Source organism: Chionomys nivalis, chromosome 16 (genome assembly GCF_950005125.1).
Source record: "Chionomys nivalis chromosome 16, mChiNiv1.1, whole genome shotgun sequence".
In the NCBI taxonomy this organism is placed as follows: domain Eukaryota; kingdom Metazoa; phylum Chordata; class Mammalia; order Rodentia; family Cricetidae; genus Chionomys; species Chionomys nivalis.
In genome coordinates, this window is record NC_080101.1 from 27,427,168 (window position 1) to 27,450,080 (window position 22,913).

The 22,913-nt window shown below is 39.1% G+C and overlaps 2 protein-coding genes across 4 annotated transcripts in view; one reads left to right on the plus strand and one right to left on the minus strand.

The window, feature by feature from the left end:
• Positions 1-22,913, minus strand: part of Unc13b (unc-13 homolog B) — a 193,328-nt gene that overhangs the window by 102,925 nt on the left and 67,490 nt on the right. For all 3 annotated transcript variants that reach the window (XM_057790263.1, XM_057790262.1, XM_057790261.1), the window contains exon 7: positions 22,505-22,562. In XM_057790263.1, coding sequence (XP_057646246.1) covers positions 22,505-22,562 — 58 coding nt within the window. The remainder of the gene's footprint in view (positions 1-22,504; positions 22,563-22,913) is intronic.
• Positions 21,325-21,684, plus strand: LOC130887742 (60S ribosomal protein L36a-like). Its single transcript, XM_057790270.1, has one exon. It carries the CDS (start codon positions 21,325-21,327, stop codon positions 21,643-21,645), a length of 321 nt encoding a protein of 106 aa, XP_057646253.1. The 3' UTR covers positions 21,646-21,684.

The following is a 22,913-nucleotide window of genomic DNA, read 5'->3' on the forward strand; positions in this document are numbered from 1 at the left end:
ACAAAAACCTGTACAGGAATATTTGCAGTTGTTTGTTTCAGTTTTTAGAGTCACAAAAACTGGAAATAGAAATGTCCTTCAATTGACAAATCGGTAAACAAATTGGCACATTCAGAGGGTATGCTAGCCAGGAATAACAAGGGATGAACCACTGCCACATGCAGGTGTACCTCAAACACATTGTACGTTAAAGAAGACAGACTCAAAAAACTATGTGTTATGTGATTCCATTTATACGGCTGTGTATCTCAACTATGGGGGAGGCTACAAATTATGATACTCTAAAATTTCTAACTAAATACTAAAAGGCAAATTTTATTATATATAAATTACACATTAATAAACAAGTCTTTTTTAAAAAGCAGAAGAGTTTACAAGACACTGCAAAGAGTAGACAGGACACAGGTGGTCAGCAGAACAATTAAAACTGATAAGGCCTGGTAGATTTAGAAATAAATAAAACAGCAACTTCAATGAGGAATTTCAATGAATGAAAGCTACAATACATGAGAGAAGGATAAAAAAAGAACAAGCTTGGAAGTGGTGGCACACGCCTTTAATCTCAGCACTCGGGGAGGCAGAGGCAGGTGGATCTCTGTGAGTTCAAGGCCAGTCTGGTCTACAAGAGCTAATTCCAGGACAGGCTTCAAAGCTACAGAGAAACACTTCTCGAAAAACTAAAAATTAATTAATTAATTAAAATGCCAGATGTGAGCAGAGAAGAAAAGGTATTACCTATCATAGGATGCCAAAGAGGAAACAAGCAACAAAAAGATAATAAAGCACATGTACTACAGAAAAGAATTGGTAAATAGTATCCTAAGAGCTTAAACCAGTATCATTCTCAAACTGGACATTTACACATGCCAAGTGAGCTGAAGATGTCTACTTTAATAAGCATACTAATGTTTCCACTTCTAAAGAGTCCCAAACCTCATTGGCTCACATGTTTAGAAGAGGACTAGTCAACCCCTCCTAGCTCAGGTGCACCTGTTAAAATAATCTAGATAGCTAACTAGCACTCTCTGGAAGACTGGAAAACTCACCATTTTTGCTACTTTCACACTCAATACAGAACTAAACATGTCTTGAACTAAAGTAATGATTCCTGAAAGCATAGTTATAACGCATAACATTTCTCTAACCAAATGTGGGAGGAATGAGAATATGAGCAAAGAGGTCAAGACATTGATGGGTACACCCACTTAAACAGTTTACCTGAGCTGATGGGAGCTCACAAACTCCGGTTGGATTGGGAAGGAACAAGCAAAGGATCAAACCAGAACCTTTGAATGTGGGTGACAGTTGTATGTCTGGGGCAGACGGTGGGGCCACTGGCAGTGGCACCAGGATTTATTCCTACTGCTTGTACTGGCTTTTTGGAACCTATTCTCTTTGGATGGATACCTTGCTCAGCCTAGATATAGCAGCGAGGGCCTTGGACATTCCCCAAAGCAATGTGCCTTACCCACTCTGAGGAGTGGATGGGGGGGAGGGAAGGAGGATGGGATAGGAGGAGAGGAAGGGAACTTGGATTGGTATGTATAATGAAAAGATAGTTTGGTTTTTTGAAAGAAAGAAAGAAAGAAAGAAAGAAAGAAAGAAAGAAAGAAAGAAAGAAAGAAAGAAAGAAAGAAAGAAAGAAGGGAGGGAGGGAGGGAGGGAGGGAGGGAGGGAGGGAGGGAGGGAGAGAGAGAGAGAGAGAGAGAGAGAGAGAAAGAAAGAAAGAAAGAAAGAAAGAAAGAAAGAAAGAAAGAAAGAAAGAAAGAAAGAAAGAAAGAAAAGGCTTACTACAGACTTTTTGCTAGACCTCCAGGCTTCTAATTGCTGTCCCATTCAATCTACTTAGCATACAACTAGATTTAGAAAAAAATATTAGTCTCACTTCTAGCCACATATTGTCCTTTTAATAATTTATTATAGGTTATTCAGTATTTCTCTCTATGGCTTTCAAGTCAAATAAACATCAAATCTCAGTGGTGATCAGTCTCTCATGCTTTAGTTCCTCAAGATGGGTATCTCAGTTCTCACAGTTGCCATACTCAGGAGGTGGAGCCAGCAACAGCCTCATTTCCTCTTACTTTTGTCTTCTGAAACTGAAGCATACTTCTGCTCATTGCATAAATCATAGTATTCTAGTTTTGCAACCAGACAAACCTGGGTTCAGTGCTATACTAGGTATGACATTTCAGATTGGTACTGTTTCTCTATTTGTTTTCTCATTCATTACAAGTAATGAAACAGCATTTTGTAGCTACCATGGGTAATAATAGGTGTTCCCTAATACTCCTTCCAATAATCGGTACCCTAAAACTCCAGTTAATTCTTACACAGTGCTCAGTAACTCTAGTCCAATGTCTCTATTATCAAAATAATAACTGACAATTCCTTTACAAGTTATATATATACCTTTATCTACTACCCATGTGACTCAGCCATTCTACTTCTAGGTTTTTAACAAAATGTGTGTGTGTGTGACTGTGAAAATGACAGTACTATGTTGTTTGATATTTTATTTGTGTTCTGACAAATAAAGCTTGTCTGGAGATCAGAGAGCAGAGCTAGCCACTAATTAACCATAGAGGCCAGGCCTTGGTGGCAAACACCTTTAATCCCAGCACTTGGGAGTAGAAATCAGGAAGATCAGGAGTTCAAGGCCACCCTGGGCTACAGGAGATTGAAACAACCTAAAAGAGAAACAGAGCCGGGCAGTGGTGGCTCATACCTTTGATTTCAGCACTAGGGAGGTGGAGACAGGAATACAAGGCAGATGGAGGCAGGATCTTGCTCATTTAGTCTAAGATTTCATAAAGGTATAAGAAGTCTCTAGTGTCTGGCTGCTCTGTTTCTCTGATATCCAGGCAAGCTTTATTTGTCAAAACACAAAATATCATACAAAAGTACTATTCATAACTGGACACATTTGAATATCTATCAATAGGTAAATGAATAAGCAAATTGTGGTATAAATAGGCAAAACATATGTACACAAAATAAAAAATAAATCTTTAAATAAAAATTTAACTAAAATTTTAAAAAATTAAAGAAATTATTCCTAATGACATTCTGCTACACTCATAGACTGGTGCCTTGTCCAGCCATCGTCAGAGACATTTCCTCCAACAGCAGAGAGGAGTAGTTGCAGAGACTCACAACCAGACATTATGCAGAGAGTCTAAATTGGAGGTCTCCATCGGATTCCTTCCTTGGAAATGGGGGAGCCCCACACAAGAGGTGGGGAGACTGTAGGAGTCAGATGGGATGGAGGACACCAGAACATGGGCCACTGAAACAACTAAGCAGGGCTCACATGGGCTCACAGAGACCAAAGAGGCAAGCAGGGGGCCTGCATGGGTCTGTACCAGGTCCTATGCATATGTGCTATGGCTGTTAGCTTGGTGTTTTCTTGAGACTCCTAACAGTGGGGGTGAGTGTATCTCTGACTCTTTTGCCTGCTCTTGTGGCTCTTTTCCTATTGAATTGCCTTGTCCAGTCTCAATATGAGGGCTTCGCCTTGTCTTCTTGTACCTTGTTTTGGCCTGTCATCTCTTGAGGGCCTGCTCTTTTCTGGAGGGAAAAAGGAGGAGAGTGGATCTAGGGAAGAGGGGAAGTAGGAAGGAACTAGGAGGAGTGGAAGTAGGGGAAACTTTGGTAGGATGTACTGTATGGGAGAAGTTAAAAAACAAAACAAACTAAAATTCCAGGAAGCCAAGTTTAATCTATAGTGCCAGAAAGTCCATGAGATGTTGTCAGGAGACAGGGGTAATGAGATGGTAAGGGCATGAAGAAACAAGAGATGGAAAGTCTTTTGTATTTCCATTATGGTATGTCACTACAGTATAAGTCAAAACTAAACTAATCAAATTGTGTTTTTTTTAATACAGTAGGACAATATACTTATTATATTAACAAAAATTAAAAGACACTGGCCTTACTGACAGTGATATGGAGGCATAGGAAGGGATAAGGTACTGCTAAGTTGTCTCCTATTTTCTAATAGAGAAATTCACTACTGTAGCTTTTAACAAAACAATCTAGCAACAAATTACATTTGGGACATCAAGCATTCCAGGCAAGTGTTCAACCACTGAGTAAAGCTGTAGCCCCTTAAATTAATCAAACTATATTATTAAAGAAGTTCATCTTTTGTATATAAGTTCTGTCTCAGTATACTTGTTGTTTTAAGGCTTGTCTTAAAATTATATTATTTCGTTGTTGATCTAACTTATCCTATGTATACCCTACATGTTGTAAATTCCCAGTACATCAGAGAAAAGTGTCTATCTACTTGTTTGTTTTGCGCTGGAGTCTCAGATAACCCAGGCTGGCCTCAAACTCATTGTGTACTGGAGGATGACCTTAAACACTTAATTGGCCTGGATCACTCTCCCAAATGCTGAGATTACAAGCATACATAACCAAGCATGACTCAAAGTAAGTCTGACAGGTTATGTCTTTGGGCTTCTCCCATGTTGGGCATAGAAATCCTATGCTGAATGACAAATCAGATAAAGTAGATTCTTTTTAATCTCAAGAACATTGGTTTTTCATAAGAATTAATCAAAGTTCTTGCTAAAATACAGATTTGGGGGCTGAAGAGATAGTTCAGCAACTAAAAGCATATTATTATTTTTACAGAGATCCTGAGTTTAGTTCCCAGCATGAACAGGGGGCAGTTCACAAGAGATATAACACCCTCTTCTGGACTCCATAGCAACCACACTCACACATGCACAAACCTATGCACAGACACACATGCAAACTCAAAATTAAAGATAAATATATTTTATTTTTTGGTTTTTTCGAGATAGTGTTTCTTGTGTAGTCCCTGATGTCCTGGAACTTGCTCTCTAAACTAGGTTGGCCATGAACTCAGAAATCCACCTGCCCCTGCCTCCCAAGTACTGGGATTAAAGGTGTGCACCACTACCACCTGGTTCAGAAAAATAAATATTTTTTTTAAAAAAAATACTGATTTCTAGATCCTGTTCTCAAAGATTCTGAGTCAAAGGGCTGAGAAAGGTTTGAGAATCTGTATTTGTTGTTATTGCCATGGACCTTCCTTTAATGAACACTTTGATGATTCTTGTGCCAATAATTTTTGAATTATATTGGGAAAAATAAGCAACAAAATTTCTTCCATGAAAAAAAAACAGTCTCTCACATCAAAGCACAGCACTCCTGTGCTAATGGAGGGAAGAAGGTGGCTAGACCCACACTATGCTACTATGCTAAAGTCTTCTAAACTGTGATTACACAATAAGTTAAAAAAATTATAGCCACTAAGCCAATAAATGGCTCAGCAGCTCAGATAAGGGAGTTTTTCATCAAGTTGAAGACTGAGCTTTATCCCACATGGTGGAGCAAACCAACTCCCAGGAGTTGTCCTCCCACCTCCACATGTGTACTTTTTCTGGGTGTCCCTCTCTGCCTCTCTGTCCCTCTCTCTGCCCCCCCTCAATGTAATATAAGAAGTTCTAGCCACTCTAGAACCTAATTCAATACAGATACTTTTTTAAAGGTAAATCTTTGGCATTTATGCCCAAACTGGCTGGTTGGGCTATGTGGGCTACATCAACATACATTCCTCTAATTTTGTATATTTTATCTTTTAAATTTTTTATCAGTTTTATGTTATTTAATTTAGGTGCATGCATGTATTGTGTGGATACACTCATACCACAGGGTATGTATGGAGGTCAAAGAACAACTTGCAAGACTCAATTCTCTCCTCCTACCATATGGATCCCAGAGACCAAACTCAGTTTGGCAGGCTTTGAGGCACATGCCTTTATAGACTGAGTCATCTCTCTGGGTCTGTAATTTTTATCTTGTTTCTAGTGGCAATGTAAAAAAAAATTAGAAATAGTCACATTAAAAAATAAGGTCTATAATTACCAACAGAACATCCCCCCAGGCAACTGTTACATCACCAATTAACAGTCCAAGCTAGTTGTTTTTTTTTTATTTTATTCTGTGACTCTGCAACGCCAGAATATTTGAAATCCAGACTCCAAGTGAATAGACATTGCCCATGCAATGACAGGACTCACTTCTAAATTACTAAATTGTAGTAATTATCAGATAGCTCAGAAAGGACATAAAATCAAGCAGTAGAAATTATTCCTTTTCCTTTTGCTAGACAGTAGGTTAAACAAGTGCCACAGAATTTCTTTCTTTGTAAAACAAGAGAAAAGAACCTATCATTAAGAAAAATGCTTCAAACTTAGTATAGGAGAGTAACTAAAAGAAAACAAAATACTGGCCAACCTTACTTGTGAATATAGATATGAAGAACTCAAAAGTGAAATATAAGCAAATCAACACTAGCATTAAATATGTAAAAAAGCTATTGACCACAATAAATCAGAGTGTATAACAAGAAGGTGATGGTGATTTTCAATAGAAATTGATTAATGTATTCATTATATTAATGAACCAAAAGAAAACACTGATGAAAAATTGAGTTAGCTGGGCTAGAGAAATGGCTCAGGGGTTACAAGCTACAAGCATTGGCTGCTCTTTCAGAGGACCTTGGTTCAATTCCCAGCACCTACACTGTGGTTCACAACTATCTGTAACTCCAGTTCCAGGGGATCCAACACCTTCACACAAACATTCATGCAAGCAGAACGCCAATGAACAGAAAACAAATCATTTATAAAAAAAAAAAAAAAAAAAAAAGAGTGTTACAAGAAGCCATGAGAGTCTGTTAAAGATTCTCAAGAATTTATTTAGGTATAAAATAGGGGTAAACATTCACTGATACAGAATGGTTTAGACACCACCACTGATCCAGATGCCTTTGTCCAGTCATTCTGTCCAGAAATAAAGAGCAAGTCACTGCTCCATTCTGACCACCCAAGAGAGCACAGGAGCAAGAGAGTGTGAGACACTCTCCCTCAGCTTATAAACTGTCATGTCCACAGACAAGACCACGCCCAAGGGGTCATAATCCCCAAAAACCATTGGCTAAAAGGATCGAAATTCACACTTCCCCTTTTTTCTAAATACGAAGGTTCTAATCCTAACATAAAACTATATACAATAAGAACAACTATGAAGTACTATGCAGAAAAAGAAAAGGTAATAAATAACACAATCAAAGATGAAATTACAACCAACAAGAACAACATCAAGCAAGAAACAATTCTAAATGTCCAGGCCATAGGTAATTCGCAAATAACAGAGATTATTCAAATAGCTGTCCTATACTAGAGATTCTAAGTCTTGTACCTAATATACCCTAGCTACAATATGAGAAAACTGTAACTGTGACTATCTAGTCTTCAATCCCATCAAAGAGCTGAGGAGGAAAACCACTGGCTAAAGAGATCAAAATCCCACAGTTGAGTCAGTACTAAGATATTATAAAATGTCCAATATTCACTTCTATCCTGTTTTTTTTTTTTTTTTTTTTTTTTTTTTTGTAAGTTGACACAAACTAGAGTTATTTGCTAAGAGGAACGTCAACTGGGAAAATGCCTCCACCAGACTGTCTTGTCTGTAGGGCCTTTTCTTCATTAAAGATTGATGCAGGAAGGCCCAGCTCACTTGGGACAGTACCACTCTTGGGCAGATGGTTCTGGGTGGTACAAAACAAAGCACCAGAGCAGTCCTGTAAGCAGAGTCTCTCAGGACCACTGCTTCAGTTCCTGCCTCAACTTCCTGCCCTGAATTCCCTTCATGATGGACTACAACTGTAAGCTGAAATACTGAAACAAATCTTGTCTTTCCTATGTTGATTTTAGTTATGTCTTTATCATGGCAATAAAAAGCAAATAAGGACAATTTCTTTTCTTTTCTTTCTTTCTTTTTTTTTTTGTTTTTTGGTTTTTGGTTTTTTCAAGACAGGGTTTCTCTGCAGTTTTCAGAGTCTGTCCTGGAACTATCTCTTGTAGACCAGCCTGGCCTCAAGTTCACAGATATTCACCTGCCTCTGCCTCCCAAGTGCTGGGATTAAAGGTGTGCACCACCACCGCCTGGCTTCTAAAACTATTTCTTAACTTAAATTTAAAAATTCTACTGAAATATAAGGCACAGAAAAGTACTTGATGATGATAATTGTACTGTTGAATAAACTGTGAGCATACTCATATAATCAACATACAAATGAAGAATAAGCATTCCCCAAATCTAATAGATCTTCTACAATCCTGTGCCGGCAACACTCACCTTCAACCAGCTGTTTCCTGAATCGTACTTTCCATGGAGAGCCAATGCTAATTCTCTTACTTCTTTATAAAGTCTTTGTTCAAATGTCATCTGTTCAATATGATCTATATTCTCATCATGTTACTTAATGGTACCATTCATCTCCAATTTTAACACATGATGCTTTTCCCCATCTATTTTTTCACTAGTCTGCTATCTAACATGTTGTATGACTTCCTTAATCATTGTGGTCATTGCCTATACCCCTGCTACTCAAGAAGTTTGTGTGTTGTTTTGTTCCCTGATATATCCCAAGCACCTAGAACAGAACCTAGAATGTAAATACCACAAAATGTGCATAAACAAGGCATGGTGGCTCACATCTGAAATCTGGCATTGGGGAGGCTAAGGCAAGAAGATTTCTGGGTGATCAAGGCCAATCTACAGAGTGAGACACTGTCCCAAAAACTGAAAAATGTGTTTAAGGGACAGGAGTGTGGCTCTGTAGTAGAGCCTGTTTAGCAGCTTTAGGGCCTAAATTCAGTCTGAAGATCCACAAGATAAAAATAAAACTGATACAAAACAAAATGTAGATAGAAGGAAAGAATTGAGAAGGAAGGGTTCAGCCAGGTAGAAGAGTCAGTGTGGTTAGATATGAAAAATCAACAGGAATTTTTTTAAAAAATTCAAGTATAATTCATAGTACCTAACAAAATTAATTTTATGTATAACAATGCACATATTCAATGAATTTACTAAGTATAGTTACTCTGGATACATAAACATTTCCCTACTCATGAAAATTATGACCTAGAAAAGAAATCAATCAAATAATCATACATACTAACTTTGAGCAATTTTTAAAAAGGTACAAAAAGACAGAATAGGAGCACTTGGGGTGATGACACAGCTGATAATGTGCTTGCAATGCAAGCTTGAAGACATAAATTTGATCTCACACAACTCAACTTTAAAAAAATTTGGAGGTTGGGGTGATGGTTTATTGAATAAAGTACTTGCCATGCAAATATGAGGACCTGCATTTGGAACATCAGAACCCATGCAAAGTCAGGTGCAGTAACAGACATCTGCAATCAAAATCCCAGCACTCTTACAATGAGATTGAAAACCGAGAAAGGAGAATTCTAGGAAACTCACAGGCTAGCTAGCATGGCATATGCAGTGGTAATATAACAAGAAACTGTCTCAAAGCAAGGTGGAAGGCAAGGACCAATATCCAATGCTGTCATCTGACCTCTATTTGTGTCTATGACTTACAAAAGCCCATATTCACATATACAAACATGCACACATCAGACACCCCAAAAAAGGTTTGGTTATCTTTTTTTTTAAAGCTAAGTTAGTGGGGTACACCTGTAACACCAGCAACAGAGAGGCAGAGATCAGAGGTAGAAGGTCTCTGAATCTTTCTAGTCAGTCAATCTAGCCAAATTAACGAGCTCCAGTGAAAATGAGAAATTTTGTCTCAAAAAAATAAGATGGAAAAAGAAAAGAACAAAAAGTTGAGTGGGATGGAAAGAGTGCAGATCAGGGGAGACTTTAGGGACTGAGAGAGAATATGATCAAAATATACTGTATGAAATTCCCAAAGAACTAGTAAAATACATATTAAAAAATAAGATGGTCATCAACTGAGAAAGACATCTGATGTCAATCTCTATTTCCCATACATGCACACATGAAGAATATATAATAGAACAAAGGCCTAGTGCATATTCTAACAAAAATATATTTGCATTACATTTTTCTTAATTACATTGTGTTTGGTAACAAAAATGTAAGAACAAACCAAATGTCCACCAAGACGTACAAGATTTAAAAAATTATAATATAGCCGGGCGGTGGTGGCGCACGCCTTTAATTCTAGCACTTGGGAGGCAGAGGCAGGTGGATCTCTGAGTTTGAGGCCAGCCTGGTCTATAGGTCTATAGAGAGAGAGTTCCAGGACAATCAGGGCTACACAAAGAAACCTTTTTTTTTTTTGGTTTTTTTCAAGACATGGTTTCTCTGTAGCTTTGGGACTACACAGAGAAATCTTGTCTCAAATAAATAAATAAAAGCTTGTTTTCAAAAACCACAACTTGGATTGATGAGATGGCTCAGTGGTAAAGGTCTGATGATCAGAATTCATATGTGGTGAGGAGAATGGACTCCTGCAAGCTCCCTTCTGAAACACACATACAATGTGGGGGCAGAAAGACAACTAGGGAGAGAGGTAAATGATTAAATGTGAACAAAAACTGCCCTTTTCTGAATAGAAATGGAGGAGGAATGGATGGGGGGACAGAGGAGAGGGGAGGGGAGGGACTGGGAGAAGAGGAGGGAGGGTACACTGACCAGAGGCAAAATGAATAAATAAAAAATAATTTTTTTAGAAATGATGAATAAAGAAAAAGGAGGCAGGGATTAGTGTGTTTGAGGGTGAGGGAAGCAACCCTTCCCACAATTCTAGGCAAAGTGGCCACCAAGTATTCAGAATCAGTGAGGAAACTGGCGTACTCTATGGACAGAAACTGTCAAAAATTCTCAGATCATAGCAAATGTATCAAAGTCACTGTAGGAAAATGGGAAGCATTCATTCCCAATGTTTTCTGAGACAGAAGTCCAGAAACAGTTCTCAATTGTGAAAAGCAGTTATAAATCTATTTCTCAGGGATTCAATAAATTCCTTTAGTTAAAAATCCCAGGAACACTAATTGGTACAGTTTTACTGTTGCTATAAGCTATCACGACCAAAAGCAGTGTAGTGGAAAGGGTGGATCATGACAAAGCAAGGAAGTCTCTGGGTGTAGGTTTCAGATGGTGCTTGATCGCATTTTAGCTTTTGGGTTTGTGGAAGCTATTGATCTGTTAAAACATTCCAAAAAGATTTGCCTGATATGCTAGGTAAAGCTCAGAGGTGGGCAAGGAATAAGCTACCTTTCGTATATAGCCCAGGTGTAGGTATGATACTGCTCACTATGGACTGGTCCTTCCTATGTCAATTAACAATCAAGAAATGTCCTATAGACAACGCACCCACAGGCTAATATAGAAGCAATTCTCTAATTGAGGTTCCCTCTTCCCAGGTAACTCTATATTTGTGTCAAGCTGACAGCAGACAGTTGAAGTTAACTATGACACTAATCAAGAAGTATTAATATCAAATATAAGATGACTGTGGACATTTCACTACAGTATATTGTATTCTAAAGCCAACTCAAAAGATGGAGAGAAAACAATGCATGCATATATATTTGGACAAGAATAAAACATCCTGAATGACTATTGTGATGACTGATTTCTACTTCAAAATTTATGGTGAGGGGCTCCATCCAGATTGCAGGTAATAGACAATATTTTATTTGTAGATTCACCTACTTGCTTTTTTTTATTTATTTTTATTCTTTTTTAATTAAAATTTCCAACTGCTCCCCGTTTCCCATTCACCTACTTGCTTTTGAGAGAATTCTAATACCATTTGAGAAAGTGAGAATACAAGGTCTCCAAGAGATGCATATTAAGTAGGAACCAAATCACCAGCAGAATAGGTCACATGTTCTGGTGCAACCCAAGGTTCCTTTACATCTGGAAACTTTGTAAGGTGATTAGATCTGATGATGAGGAAACGCCAAGTCCTCTCAATTTGGTGTCCTCCAGCATAAAGTGTTGGTATAATAATCACATATCTGTATGATCAAGCCTTGATTCAGAAATTACCAGTTGGGCCCACTCCTGAGATAGGGTAGGTCCAGAATAGAAAAACATTCTGAACCAGAAAGAGATGGACAATCTTATCTGTTCTATGGGAATCCGCCATCATCTCACTGGGAAAGCAAGGCCCTCTTTGAGAGGTATCCAGCATAGTTCATAAACTTAAAGCTCATCTTGTTTATGTTAAACAGAGAAGCAGACTAAGATCAGCATCACCAACTTGCATTCTGTGTTTTAATGAAATCATTATCCATTAGAACACTCCGTATCCTATTCTTCCACATGGGGGTGGATACCTGGTTACATACACAGAATAGTCCATTTCTCTACCTCCTTCTAGGGTAAACATTAGAAATTACAGGCCATATAGCAGCAGTGGGCAGCTTTTCAACACAGAAACAGAGAGTAATGGGAGGATTAAGAGAAGTGCTTGAATGTGGTGTGGCACATGAAAGCATAAACTAACTTCTGTTTCCTAAGAACCAACAAATACCAGCATGAAATAAAGAAAATAAAGAAGGGTAAAGTGCTTTACATAAACATGTCTCTTTTGGATACAATGGTAATTAAAGTGTTACAAATTGGCAAAATCACAGAGCATTACTGACAGTACTTCTGAATGTCTGGTAGCTGTTATTCATGATCTAATTCACACCCTCTGTTCTGAACAGTTCATTCTTTAAGAAATATTTTAAACTAATATGCAAAATTATAAACCCCTTTTCCTATTCAAAACATTAATTCAATTTTGGGATATTTTAGATATATATACATATTCACACATGCACATATAAATGTATCATATCCCTAAAATCTATAGTTTTTTTATTTTATTTTATTTTTTTTTTTTTGAGACAGGGTTTCTCTGTAGCTTTGGAGCCTGTCCCGGAACTAGCTCTTGTAGACCAGGCTGGCCTCGAACTCCCAGAGATCCACCTGCCTCTGCCTCCCGAGTGCTGGGATTAAAGGCGTGCGCCACCACCGCCCGGCTTCTATAGTTTTTTTAAACAATAAAACAAACACTTGTAGATAACCAGAAATATTTCTATGAAACACAAATGGTGGACTGTATCTCAAATAAAAGTTCAGACTGGATCTGACAAGATGGCTCAAGGGATGTATGTGGTAATTTGACTAAGAAAGGCTCGCAGAGGCTCATATGTTTGACTATTTGGTCCCCAGCTGGTGGTACTATTCCTAATTAGGAATTCCAGGATTAGGAAGTGTGACCTTGTTGAAGGTGCATCACTTGGGAGCAGGTTTGAGGTTTCAAATGATTCTTGACAATCTCAGCGTGCTCTCTGCCTCCTCCTTGGGGATCAGATGTGATCTCTTAGCTGCTACTCAACTGTCTACCCTCGTACCTTTGCCTGACCATTATGAATGCTAGCCCTCTGGAACTGTAAACCCAATCCCAATTAAATGCTTTCATTATGAGTTTCCTTGGTCATGGTGTTTAATCACACCAATAGAAAACTAAGACAGCCAGTAAGGGTAATTGCCACCAAGGCTGAAAATCAAAGTTCAGTCCCTGATCTCCATGTGCTGTGACAGGTATGCACATACACACATTTAAGAAAAAATTTTAAAAATTAAAAAACTATTCCAAAGTTGAAACTATAGTTGGGATCATATTGCCAACAGGACTACATAGACTCCAAAAAACATTTTGTTACATCCAAAAGAAACTAATTAGGGGGGGAAATAGAAGTATTATCAATAAAGAACACTTCAAAGCTCCTTAGAATGTATAATCAAAGAATGACTGGTATTATTGATGTTAACTGTATCAAGCTCAACGGTCAACTCTGCCTAACTAAATCCCAGCTCCTAATTAAAAGAATGAGTTTACAGCAATTTGCCTTCATATTATCGGGTCTTTAAAAGTATTCAGTTGTGTTTTTCCTGCATTTGCAGTACTGGGGATGGAACCTAAGTCTTTGTTCTACTGAGCTATGTGTCCAGCCTAGAAATACAAATTCCTTTAAAAAAAAAAAAAAAATCAGTTGTTAGCATTCAGGCACCTGCACTGGCCTGCCCTTGGGACCTAGCAGGATACATGCATGTGCTTGCCAGTACTCAGGCAGTACTCTGGCCTGCTCAGGGTCCTGACTATTTTGGTCTCTGTATACATGCATTACACCCCCTTTAAAAGGTAGGCCCTCCCCACCTCCTCTCCCTCTATTTTCTGTCTCTCTTTCCTCTTTTCTGCTGTGCCTGTGACCAGAAGCTGGTCTCCCCCTTTCCCTCCCCCTTTTCTCATTCCCTTCCCCCAAGGAAAATACCATCCAGTGAGCCCTGATGCCCTCCTTCTCACACACCTGCCATTTAAATTACAATACTGGTTTTGTGGTCTCAGCAGGCTTTCCTGGTGATTGTCTGAGGCAACAGTCTGAAGCAGTCTGAGGAGATAGTCTGAGGACAGGAGCACCCTTTCAGTCAGAGGACTTTGTAGAGGTAAAGGGTTTTTTAACGGCTGGCTACACTGCTTCTCTCATCTTCAGCATTAACCCCTATATCTGACTCTGGGTTTTATTATTAAGACCAATTAGAATTCATGCTACATGGACCTTCTGGGGCCTGGCAGACCTAGACCTTCCAGCCAAAGACTGACACTGTCCTGAAACCTCAATTATGGAGGACCCTGGGGTAGCTGTCTAGGTAGTCAGCAAGTCTTTTTTTTTTTTATTTTTTTATTTTTTTTATTTTCGAGACAGGATTTCTCTGTGGCTTTGGAGCCTGTCCTGGAACTCTGTAGACCAGACTGGCCTTGAACTCACAGAGATCTGCCTGTCTCTGCCTCCCAAGTACTGGAATTAAAGGAGTGTGCCACCACCGCCCGGCAAATCTCTGTCATTTTTATTTGCTAACTCAGGTAGAATTTATCCTTCTCAGAACTCTGAGGTTGTCTGATGACTAGGCTACCAGTAGCTTTGTCAATTTAACAGCAGCAACCAAGGCTTCAGCTGCCTTCTCAGTCCTCTGTGTAAAATTCAAGAGACAGGCCTCACTCTCCTAGAGCCAATACTAAGTCTATACACAATTTACCTCATCACCAGACTCAGAAAAGAGATAAGCTCACAAAACATACTTCAATGTCACTTTTAATCACTCCTCTGTCTAAATCACTACTCTGCAGTGATTGTTTTCAGTGGTCAGCCATATACATCTGATGAAGTAGATGAAAGGTACTTTAAGGTTTGTTTCTGTGAAGATGGAAAAGCTTATGTGGTGATAAGGAGAAAGTGATCTGAGATGTATAACAAATGAAATGTTTCCGATTTCTTTCCCTCACTATGCTACTGTTATATTCTTTTTTTTTTTTTTTTTTTGGTTTTTTTGAGACAGGGTTTCTCTGTAGCTTTGGTGCCTGTCCTGGAACTAGCTCTTGTAGACCAGGCTGGCCTCGAACTCCCAGAGATCCGCCTGCCTCTGCCTCCCGAGTGCTGGGATTAAAGGCGTGCGCCACCACCGCCCGGCTTTTTTTTTTTAATATTTATTTATTTATTATGTATGCAATATTCTGTCTGTGTGTATGCCTGCAGGCCAGAAGAGGGCACCAGACCCCATTACAGATGGTTGTCAGCCACCATGTGGTTGCTGGGAATTGAACTCAGGACCTTTGGTAGAGCAGGCAATGCTCTTAACCTCTGAGCCATCTCTCCAGCCCCTACTGTTATATTCTTAACAATACTTGATGGGATTCTGATAAGCTGTTAATCTAGCTCTGGTGAATACTACCACTATACTATATCACTATACAATCAGCCACAAGCCCAGGACCTTAAAGTCCTTTTAGTTGCTTTCTAACTATAGACTTAGAAAGTGCTTTTCATTGTGCTAAAAACATCTCTCACAGTTTTCTGGATAGAAGAAAGAGTGTTAATGCTTTCAACCAGAATCACTTCTCACATGAGTATATTGCCATTTCTACAATATAAATTTCAGTATAGACATTAGTGGGAACACGAATGTCTCTAAAACTCATCTTTTCACAAACTCAAAGAATTTTTGTGCGCTCCAGGGAGTCGACTTGGATCCACTTTGAACAGGTCAGATGCACTGTCTGACACACTCTAGACAAGTACTGGCAATCAACAGCCTAAGCCTTCCCCTCTTTTCCTGGTCTTGGGACTCCCCTCCCTCAATTACCAGGACCTAAGGAAGAAAAAAATCCCTAAACTTAACTTTATCCTCTGATCTGCCAACATCTTGCCAGATCCAAATGGTGCCAGACAGAGCCTGCCAGATATTCCTGGATATGGCCAGCACTCCAGGTTTCTCAGGGTACCCCCAAGATTCTGATGTCCCCAGCTAAGCAGGAAGCAGTCTCGAGAACTCGGCACTCTCATCCAGCCTCACCTGCTACCTCTTTCTAATGCCTCACCTTTTTATAATAAACAAAAGGGAGGAATGTTAGCATTCAGGCACCTGCACTGGCTGTCCCTTAGAGACCTAGCAGGGTACACACATGTGCATGCCAGTGCTCAGCGTACTCTGGGCTGCTCAGGGCCCTGACTACTTGGTCTCTGTGAGCATGAGTTATGCCCCCTAAAAGTCGGGCCCCACTCACCTCCTTGCTCTGTCTCTCTGCCTGTCTCTCTGTGTATGTCTCTCTCTCTCTCTCTCTCTCTCTCTCTCTCTCTCTCTCTCTCTCTCTCTCTCTCTGTTTCTTTCTTCTCTTCTGCTGTGCCTGTCTTCCGAGGCCAGACTCCTACCTCCCCTCTTCCCTTTCTAATTCCCTTTCCCCAATAAAAATATTCTTCACATGAGCCCTATTGCAGGATGGCCTCTCTCTCTCTCTCTCTCTCTCTCTCTCTCTCTCTCTCATATTCTCTCGTGCACATACACACCGTTTTTAAAATTATAACATTAGTACTGTACAGTAAGGAAAATATTAAAATATAGCTGGGCCATGGTGTGCACAGCTTTAATCCCAGCACTCAGAAGGCAGAAGTAGGTTGCTCTCTGTGAGTTCGAGGTCATCCTGGTATACAGAGTGAATTTCAGAACAGCCAGGACTATTACACAGAGATATCCTATCTTGAAAAACCAATATATAGATATATATATACTACAATTTTACCACTGGGAGCTACTACTACATTGAAGTTTTCATCTATTCATGTGTATATATTTTCCCTAGATAACGAGAATCATATTAATACTTTTAAGACCCAATTGTAATATTGAGTTGGAAGTATCACCCCAGTCTGCCAAGCGCGTGGACTCTAATTTCCAGCCTGACAAGCGCTTGGACTCCAACTCCCAGCCTGACAAGCCCTGACCCCTCCCCAAGGAGGGTCAGGACTACTCCCACAGGGTATTTAGGGTCCCGCTGGAAAAAGAAACACATAGTTGTGATTTTGGGTTTGCGTGTGCACTCCCTCTGTCTTCCCCCTGCTATGCTCTTGGCAACCCAGGACCGCCGTCTATTAAACACCGGCATTTAATTTGGTTTAATCTGGTCTGATTAAAATCCTTTGCGCCAGGGGAGAGGCTCTGTTAGAAAATATTCCTAATACCTACTTTAAAATTTTTTCACATAAATATTCAAGTATCTCAAAAAAATTTTTTTTATTTAAAAGCTATACATTCTTTCCTTGTACATCTAGTTTCCTTGAACATTTCCTACAGATTGGGGACAATGTACCAGGATATATGCATACTTATCAAATTCTTTCCAGAGACTGAGTCACTTTTGATTCATCTAACTTACAGCTAGCAATGCTGTCATTAATACAGTGAGTGGGCAAAGCTGAAATGTATAAAATCTGAGGACAGCAGACCACTACTGAACTTACTCACAATGAGTCTGTTAAGTATGGCACCATGATGTGTTACTGCATGCCCAGACAAGACATACATATGAATACCTTTATCGAAGAGTCAAAGTTGAATACTGTGGAGATCTAGATGCATTTGTAAGAGAAACTATTCTACATAAACTTCTGATATTTAGCCCTGTGGCTATAGTTCACAATTCTACCATTTGTTGCTACGCAGATCTGCACAAGATATACAGATCAGACTACCATTTCATTATCTTCCATTTGAGAAACAAAGGGGACTCCAGTATGAAAAGCAACAAAAAACATGATATTGTGAGGTCAAAACATACAAAAAGCAGCATGCTACCAACTCAAAACTGATGCCATATATGAGAAATATGTCTTTGGAAAGTATATTGAATCTCTAATGCAAATATATAAAACCCAGTCTGATAAATAGCCCAGGAAAGAAAGTAATATGACACTGTAATGTGATGTGGGAGTCCCCTCTGTATGTTGTGAATACCATTGGTTAATAAAGAAACTTTCTTGGGCCTACATAGGAAATAGAGGTAGGTGGGGAAAACTAACTGAATGCTGGGAGAAAGGAGGTGGAGTCAGAGAGAAGTCATGTAGCCCAGTCAGAGACAGATGCAGGAACTTTACCCGGTAAGCGACTGCCATGTGGCAATACACAGATTAATGGAGATTGGTTAAATTAAGATATAAGAATTAGCCAATAAGAAGCTAGAGCTAATAGGCCAAGCAGTGATTTAAATAATATAGTTTTTGTGTGATTATTTTGGGAGTCTGAGCAGCCGGGAAGCAACAAGCATCCTCTTTACAATAGTAGTGGTGACCGAGAATAATTTTTTAAGAATTTATTTTATAAATGTGTGTGCACATGCTCATACACACAGACACACACACGCACACATGCACATATGAGTACAGGTACCTACAGAAGCTAGAGGGATCTTCTAGAGCTACAGTTTTAATAGTTGTGATCTATCCAACATGGGTGCTGGCACCTAACCTCTAGTCCTCTAGAAGATCAACAAGCACTCTTAAACCAATGAGCCATCTCTCTGGCTGCAAAATAATTTTAATAGAAATACAAAGTCAGGCTAATAGGCAATACATACACAAAAAGGTTATCTTAAACCTTATTGTAGGCCAGGGACATAACTCATTGATGAAGCACTTGCCTAATATGCACAGGCCCTAGGTTTTGTCTCCAGCACTAAATAAAATAAAACAAACAAAAGTTAGTTATCACACTCTATATAAAAATGCAACCATGCATCCTGACTTAGTTATATAGTGAGACAAAAGGGGGATGTTTTAGGAATATGGGGGAATTGAAATAGGACAGATATCATTGTAACATGAAATTTTGTTATTAGATATGACAATGATTTTGTAATCCTACTTTCCCACGGCAAAAAAAAAAAAAAAACCAACAAAACAAAAACCTTTTAAGAATCTTAAACTTTACCCGGGCGGTGGTGGCGCACGCCTTTAATCCCAGCACGCGGGAGGCAGAGGCAGGCGGATCTCTGTGAGTTCGAGACCAGCCTGGTCTACAAGAGCTAGTTCCAGGACAGGCTCCAAAACCACAGAGAAACCCTGTCTCGAAAAACCAAAAAAAAAAAAAAAAGGATCTTAAACTTTACTGGGTAAGCTTGTTATTAATTATAATATATTCTAAAATCTATTTGTATTCATTATAGCACACAGGAAATGAATGAGTAATTTATGTTTTTAACAACAGAGCTTCTTAGCAGGGTGTGGTGGTGCATTCCTTTAATTCCAGCACTAGCAGATCTCTAAGGCCAGCCTGATCTACAGAGTAAATTCCAGGATAGCCAGGGTTACTCGGAGAAACCCTGTCTCAAAAACAAACAAAAAACAGGAATTCTCATTGAGAGAGAAGATACATATATGAATGAAAAACATATATGAATGAAAACCAGAAAAAAACAAGGAAGTTAATAGGTGATACCAGATGAACGTGTGTGTGTGTGTTTCCTAGCTCTATCCATTCAGAGAGCTAAGAAACAATAGCAGTCCTCGCAATGACCTAGAACTAGTTCTAGAATCTAAATACCATTCCTCAAGCAAAACTTCACAAGGAGAGATGGCTTCTTCTAAAACTAAGGTGAGAAAAGGAAGATGATCCTAGAACATTCATTGTACACAAGTGATCAAAGAATGATAGGGCTATGCATCCAAAAGGGCAAAATGACCTAGGATACACTTTAAAGGAAGCTCAGAGAAGGAAGTACCCTGTCCAAGGTCACAACACAAATGGTCAGTGGCAGCTGGTAACCAGGCTAGGCTTCCATGAGATATAGCACACATGCCTCTGCTAAGGTTCAGTCATTGGTAGAAGAGATGAAGACTACCAGGAGCCCCTAAGGCCCAAAGGTCTGGAACTCCTGAACATAATAACAGAAGACATCCAGGTTAGATGCATTCAAGCTCCTGACAGACCCCAGACCCCATCAGTCCTTTCAGCTTCTGGTGCCTTCTGACTGGAACACACTCTCTACAAACAATTATTAGCTTGTACTGGCTTCTGCTCAAAGGCCATCTTATTGAGGGTCTTCAATTACTACATACAATAAAATTAAAAAAATAGGACAATAAAGACTGTTCACTGAATTTTTAAGCAACATTTCTGTAAGATTAAGATTTTTTTTAAATGATGAAGCAGGGAGGCTATAGGAACAGGGTTTCACAGCAAACAAAATTATCAACATAATAAAAACTGTGATTATTTATCACTTTTCATTTCCTCCTGCCCACAAGGCATTGCTGCTTCAACTTCATCACACAGAGTTCAGGAAGAAAGAAGCTTTGAACAAGTAATCATCCCATTTGTTTCTGACTAGCAATCCCGAGAAAGGGTTTAAGAAAAAGATCAAAATTAAATCATTGCAATGAGTTTTGAAAAAGACTTCTAGATTCTAGCTTACAGTTTAATCTTCTATTCAGATTCTTCCAGCCTTAAATGATCCTAAATATTTGATCCTAATTAGGAGCAGCAACAGAAGATCACAACAAACCACATAAAAAATACATTTTCTTATCTGCACCAGTCTTACTTTTATCAAGAAAGAGTATTAAAGCATGTACAAACTATGAATGGAGGTTTTTCTCTGACTATAAGAAGAAAGTGATGTAACAGTCACTCAAGATAGGTGCTATGGACTAGGATGGCCTCAGTTTGACATTTATTCACCACTCAATAATCTATGAGAGTCAGCAGATTGTTCAACCTCTTCGTACATCAATTTCATCATCTAAGATAAAGGAACTGTAGAATCTGTTTAAGGGTTATTGTGAAGAGTAAGTAAGTTCAATAGAACAGATAATAGTTAAGCTCTAAGAAGAACATCTGTGTATTTTAACTTTCCATATGTTACTTCTGTGTTTTTATTGTTATTATTTCACTCTTTGTTGGTTTGCTGACTGACCTGTGTCCCTATGGTTCTTATTATTACTAGTACTATTATGACAACTGCTACCACGGCCAATTTTAATCTGCAGGTGATACAATTTGGCATTTGATTCAGGAAAATGAGGGCAAAGCAAATTACAACACACCACCACCACCACTTCTCAGGTTGAAAAACTAAAACTCACTCTTTCTTTCTGTGCCGATATCGCACCCGCCAACATGGTGAACGTTCCTAAGACCCGCCAGACATTCTGCAAAAAATATGGCAAGCACCAACCCCACAAAGTGACCCAGTACAAGAAGGGCAAAGATTCTTTGTATGCCCAGGGAAAGCGGCGTTATGACAGGAAACAGAGTGGCTATGGTGGGCAGACTACGCCTATTTTCCGCAAAAAGGTGAAAACTACAAAGAAGATTGTGCTGAGACTGGAATGTGTGGAGCCCAACTGCAGATCTAAGAGGATGCTGGCTATTAAGAGATGCAAGCATTTTGAACTGGGTGGTGATAAGAAGAGAAAGGGCCAAGTGATCCAGTTCTAAGCTGACCTTGTTATGAAGACAATAAAATCATGAGCTTTCACTCAAAAAAAGAAAAAAAAGAAAAGAAAAACTAAAACTCTACAGTAGTTCTTCAGTATCTCTCAAGCAGTTTTGTAAGGACTTGAAGAAAGATAGCAATACACTAACAATTCATGACTCATTCCCAGAAAAAAATCTGTGACCTGGACAAATTAACTCAGAAAAAAATGACATGTTCTCTTCCTTTGTTAATTCACTCAACGTTATTAAAGTTTACTATGCACTAAAAATTAAGCTAAATACAAGAAATACAAAATGGAATAATGTCTATGTCTTTTAAAACTTTGTGGGGTTCCTAATGATCTCTTTGTTTCTCTTTTCTTTTTCAGTACTGGGAATCAAGCCAGGGTCTTGTGCCCATTAGACAAGCCCTCTAACACTAAGATCTATTCTAAATACCCCAAATGACTATATCTATAAAGTAGACCCAAGTTCTAATGTCTGATATTGTCAGTGCACATACATGGTACATGGAAACATAAAAGAGAAACATGTGAAGTATACTGTGAAACATGAAACAGCAGGAGTTTTTCACAGAGATCAACCTGAGCCCTAAAATATACTAGCAGAGTAAACAAGGACAGAGCAGGTAAAACCATGCACCATGGAGTAAGAGTTAGTCAGTGAAGGGCAGATAGCACTGTCCTACTATACACACAAACCAAAAGTCCCCCTCCGAAATTTATGGGTGGACACAGAACCTCTGGAGCAGCCTCTGTTTACACAGCTCAGCTCTCCTCAACTCAACACAGGCCTCTTTTGTGGAGACAGGACAGGCAGCTGCAATTAAAACCAGCTCAGAGACAAATTTCTCACTTACAACACTGGGCGGCAGCAGTGGGCAATGGCTTCCGCTGGCTTTCTTCTTGACTAGAATACTAGAAGCAGAAAGGAGAAGAAAAAAATATATAGTAAGAGTTTCAAGTACAGTAGGGGGTGGGGATATCTGCTACCTATAAAAAAAATATTCAGTGCTTGACTGGGGTCAATTTTTTATTGAATATACAGAATTTCCCACTGCTATCCTCCCTGTGGGATTCTGGCTTAGGCTAGATCTCCAGTTATGGTGCTGGCTCAAAGCAGTACAGCAGAGGGACCATTCTGACCAAGAGCATGCCAGGCAGCTACAGAAGGCCTGGCCTTAGAGTATTTCTAAGGGTTCTGTGCATGCTGGTGGTCAACCAAATGATAAAACTGAAAACCTCTATCAGCCTGTCTGCATATCCTTG

Bases quoted from the DNA above. Each gene is read 5' to 3' on its own strand.
- LOC130887742 (XM_057790270.1), top strand. From the start codon at position 21,325: ATGGTGAACGTTCCTAAGACCCGCCAGACATTCTGCAAAAAATATGGC.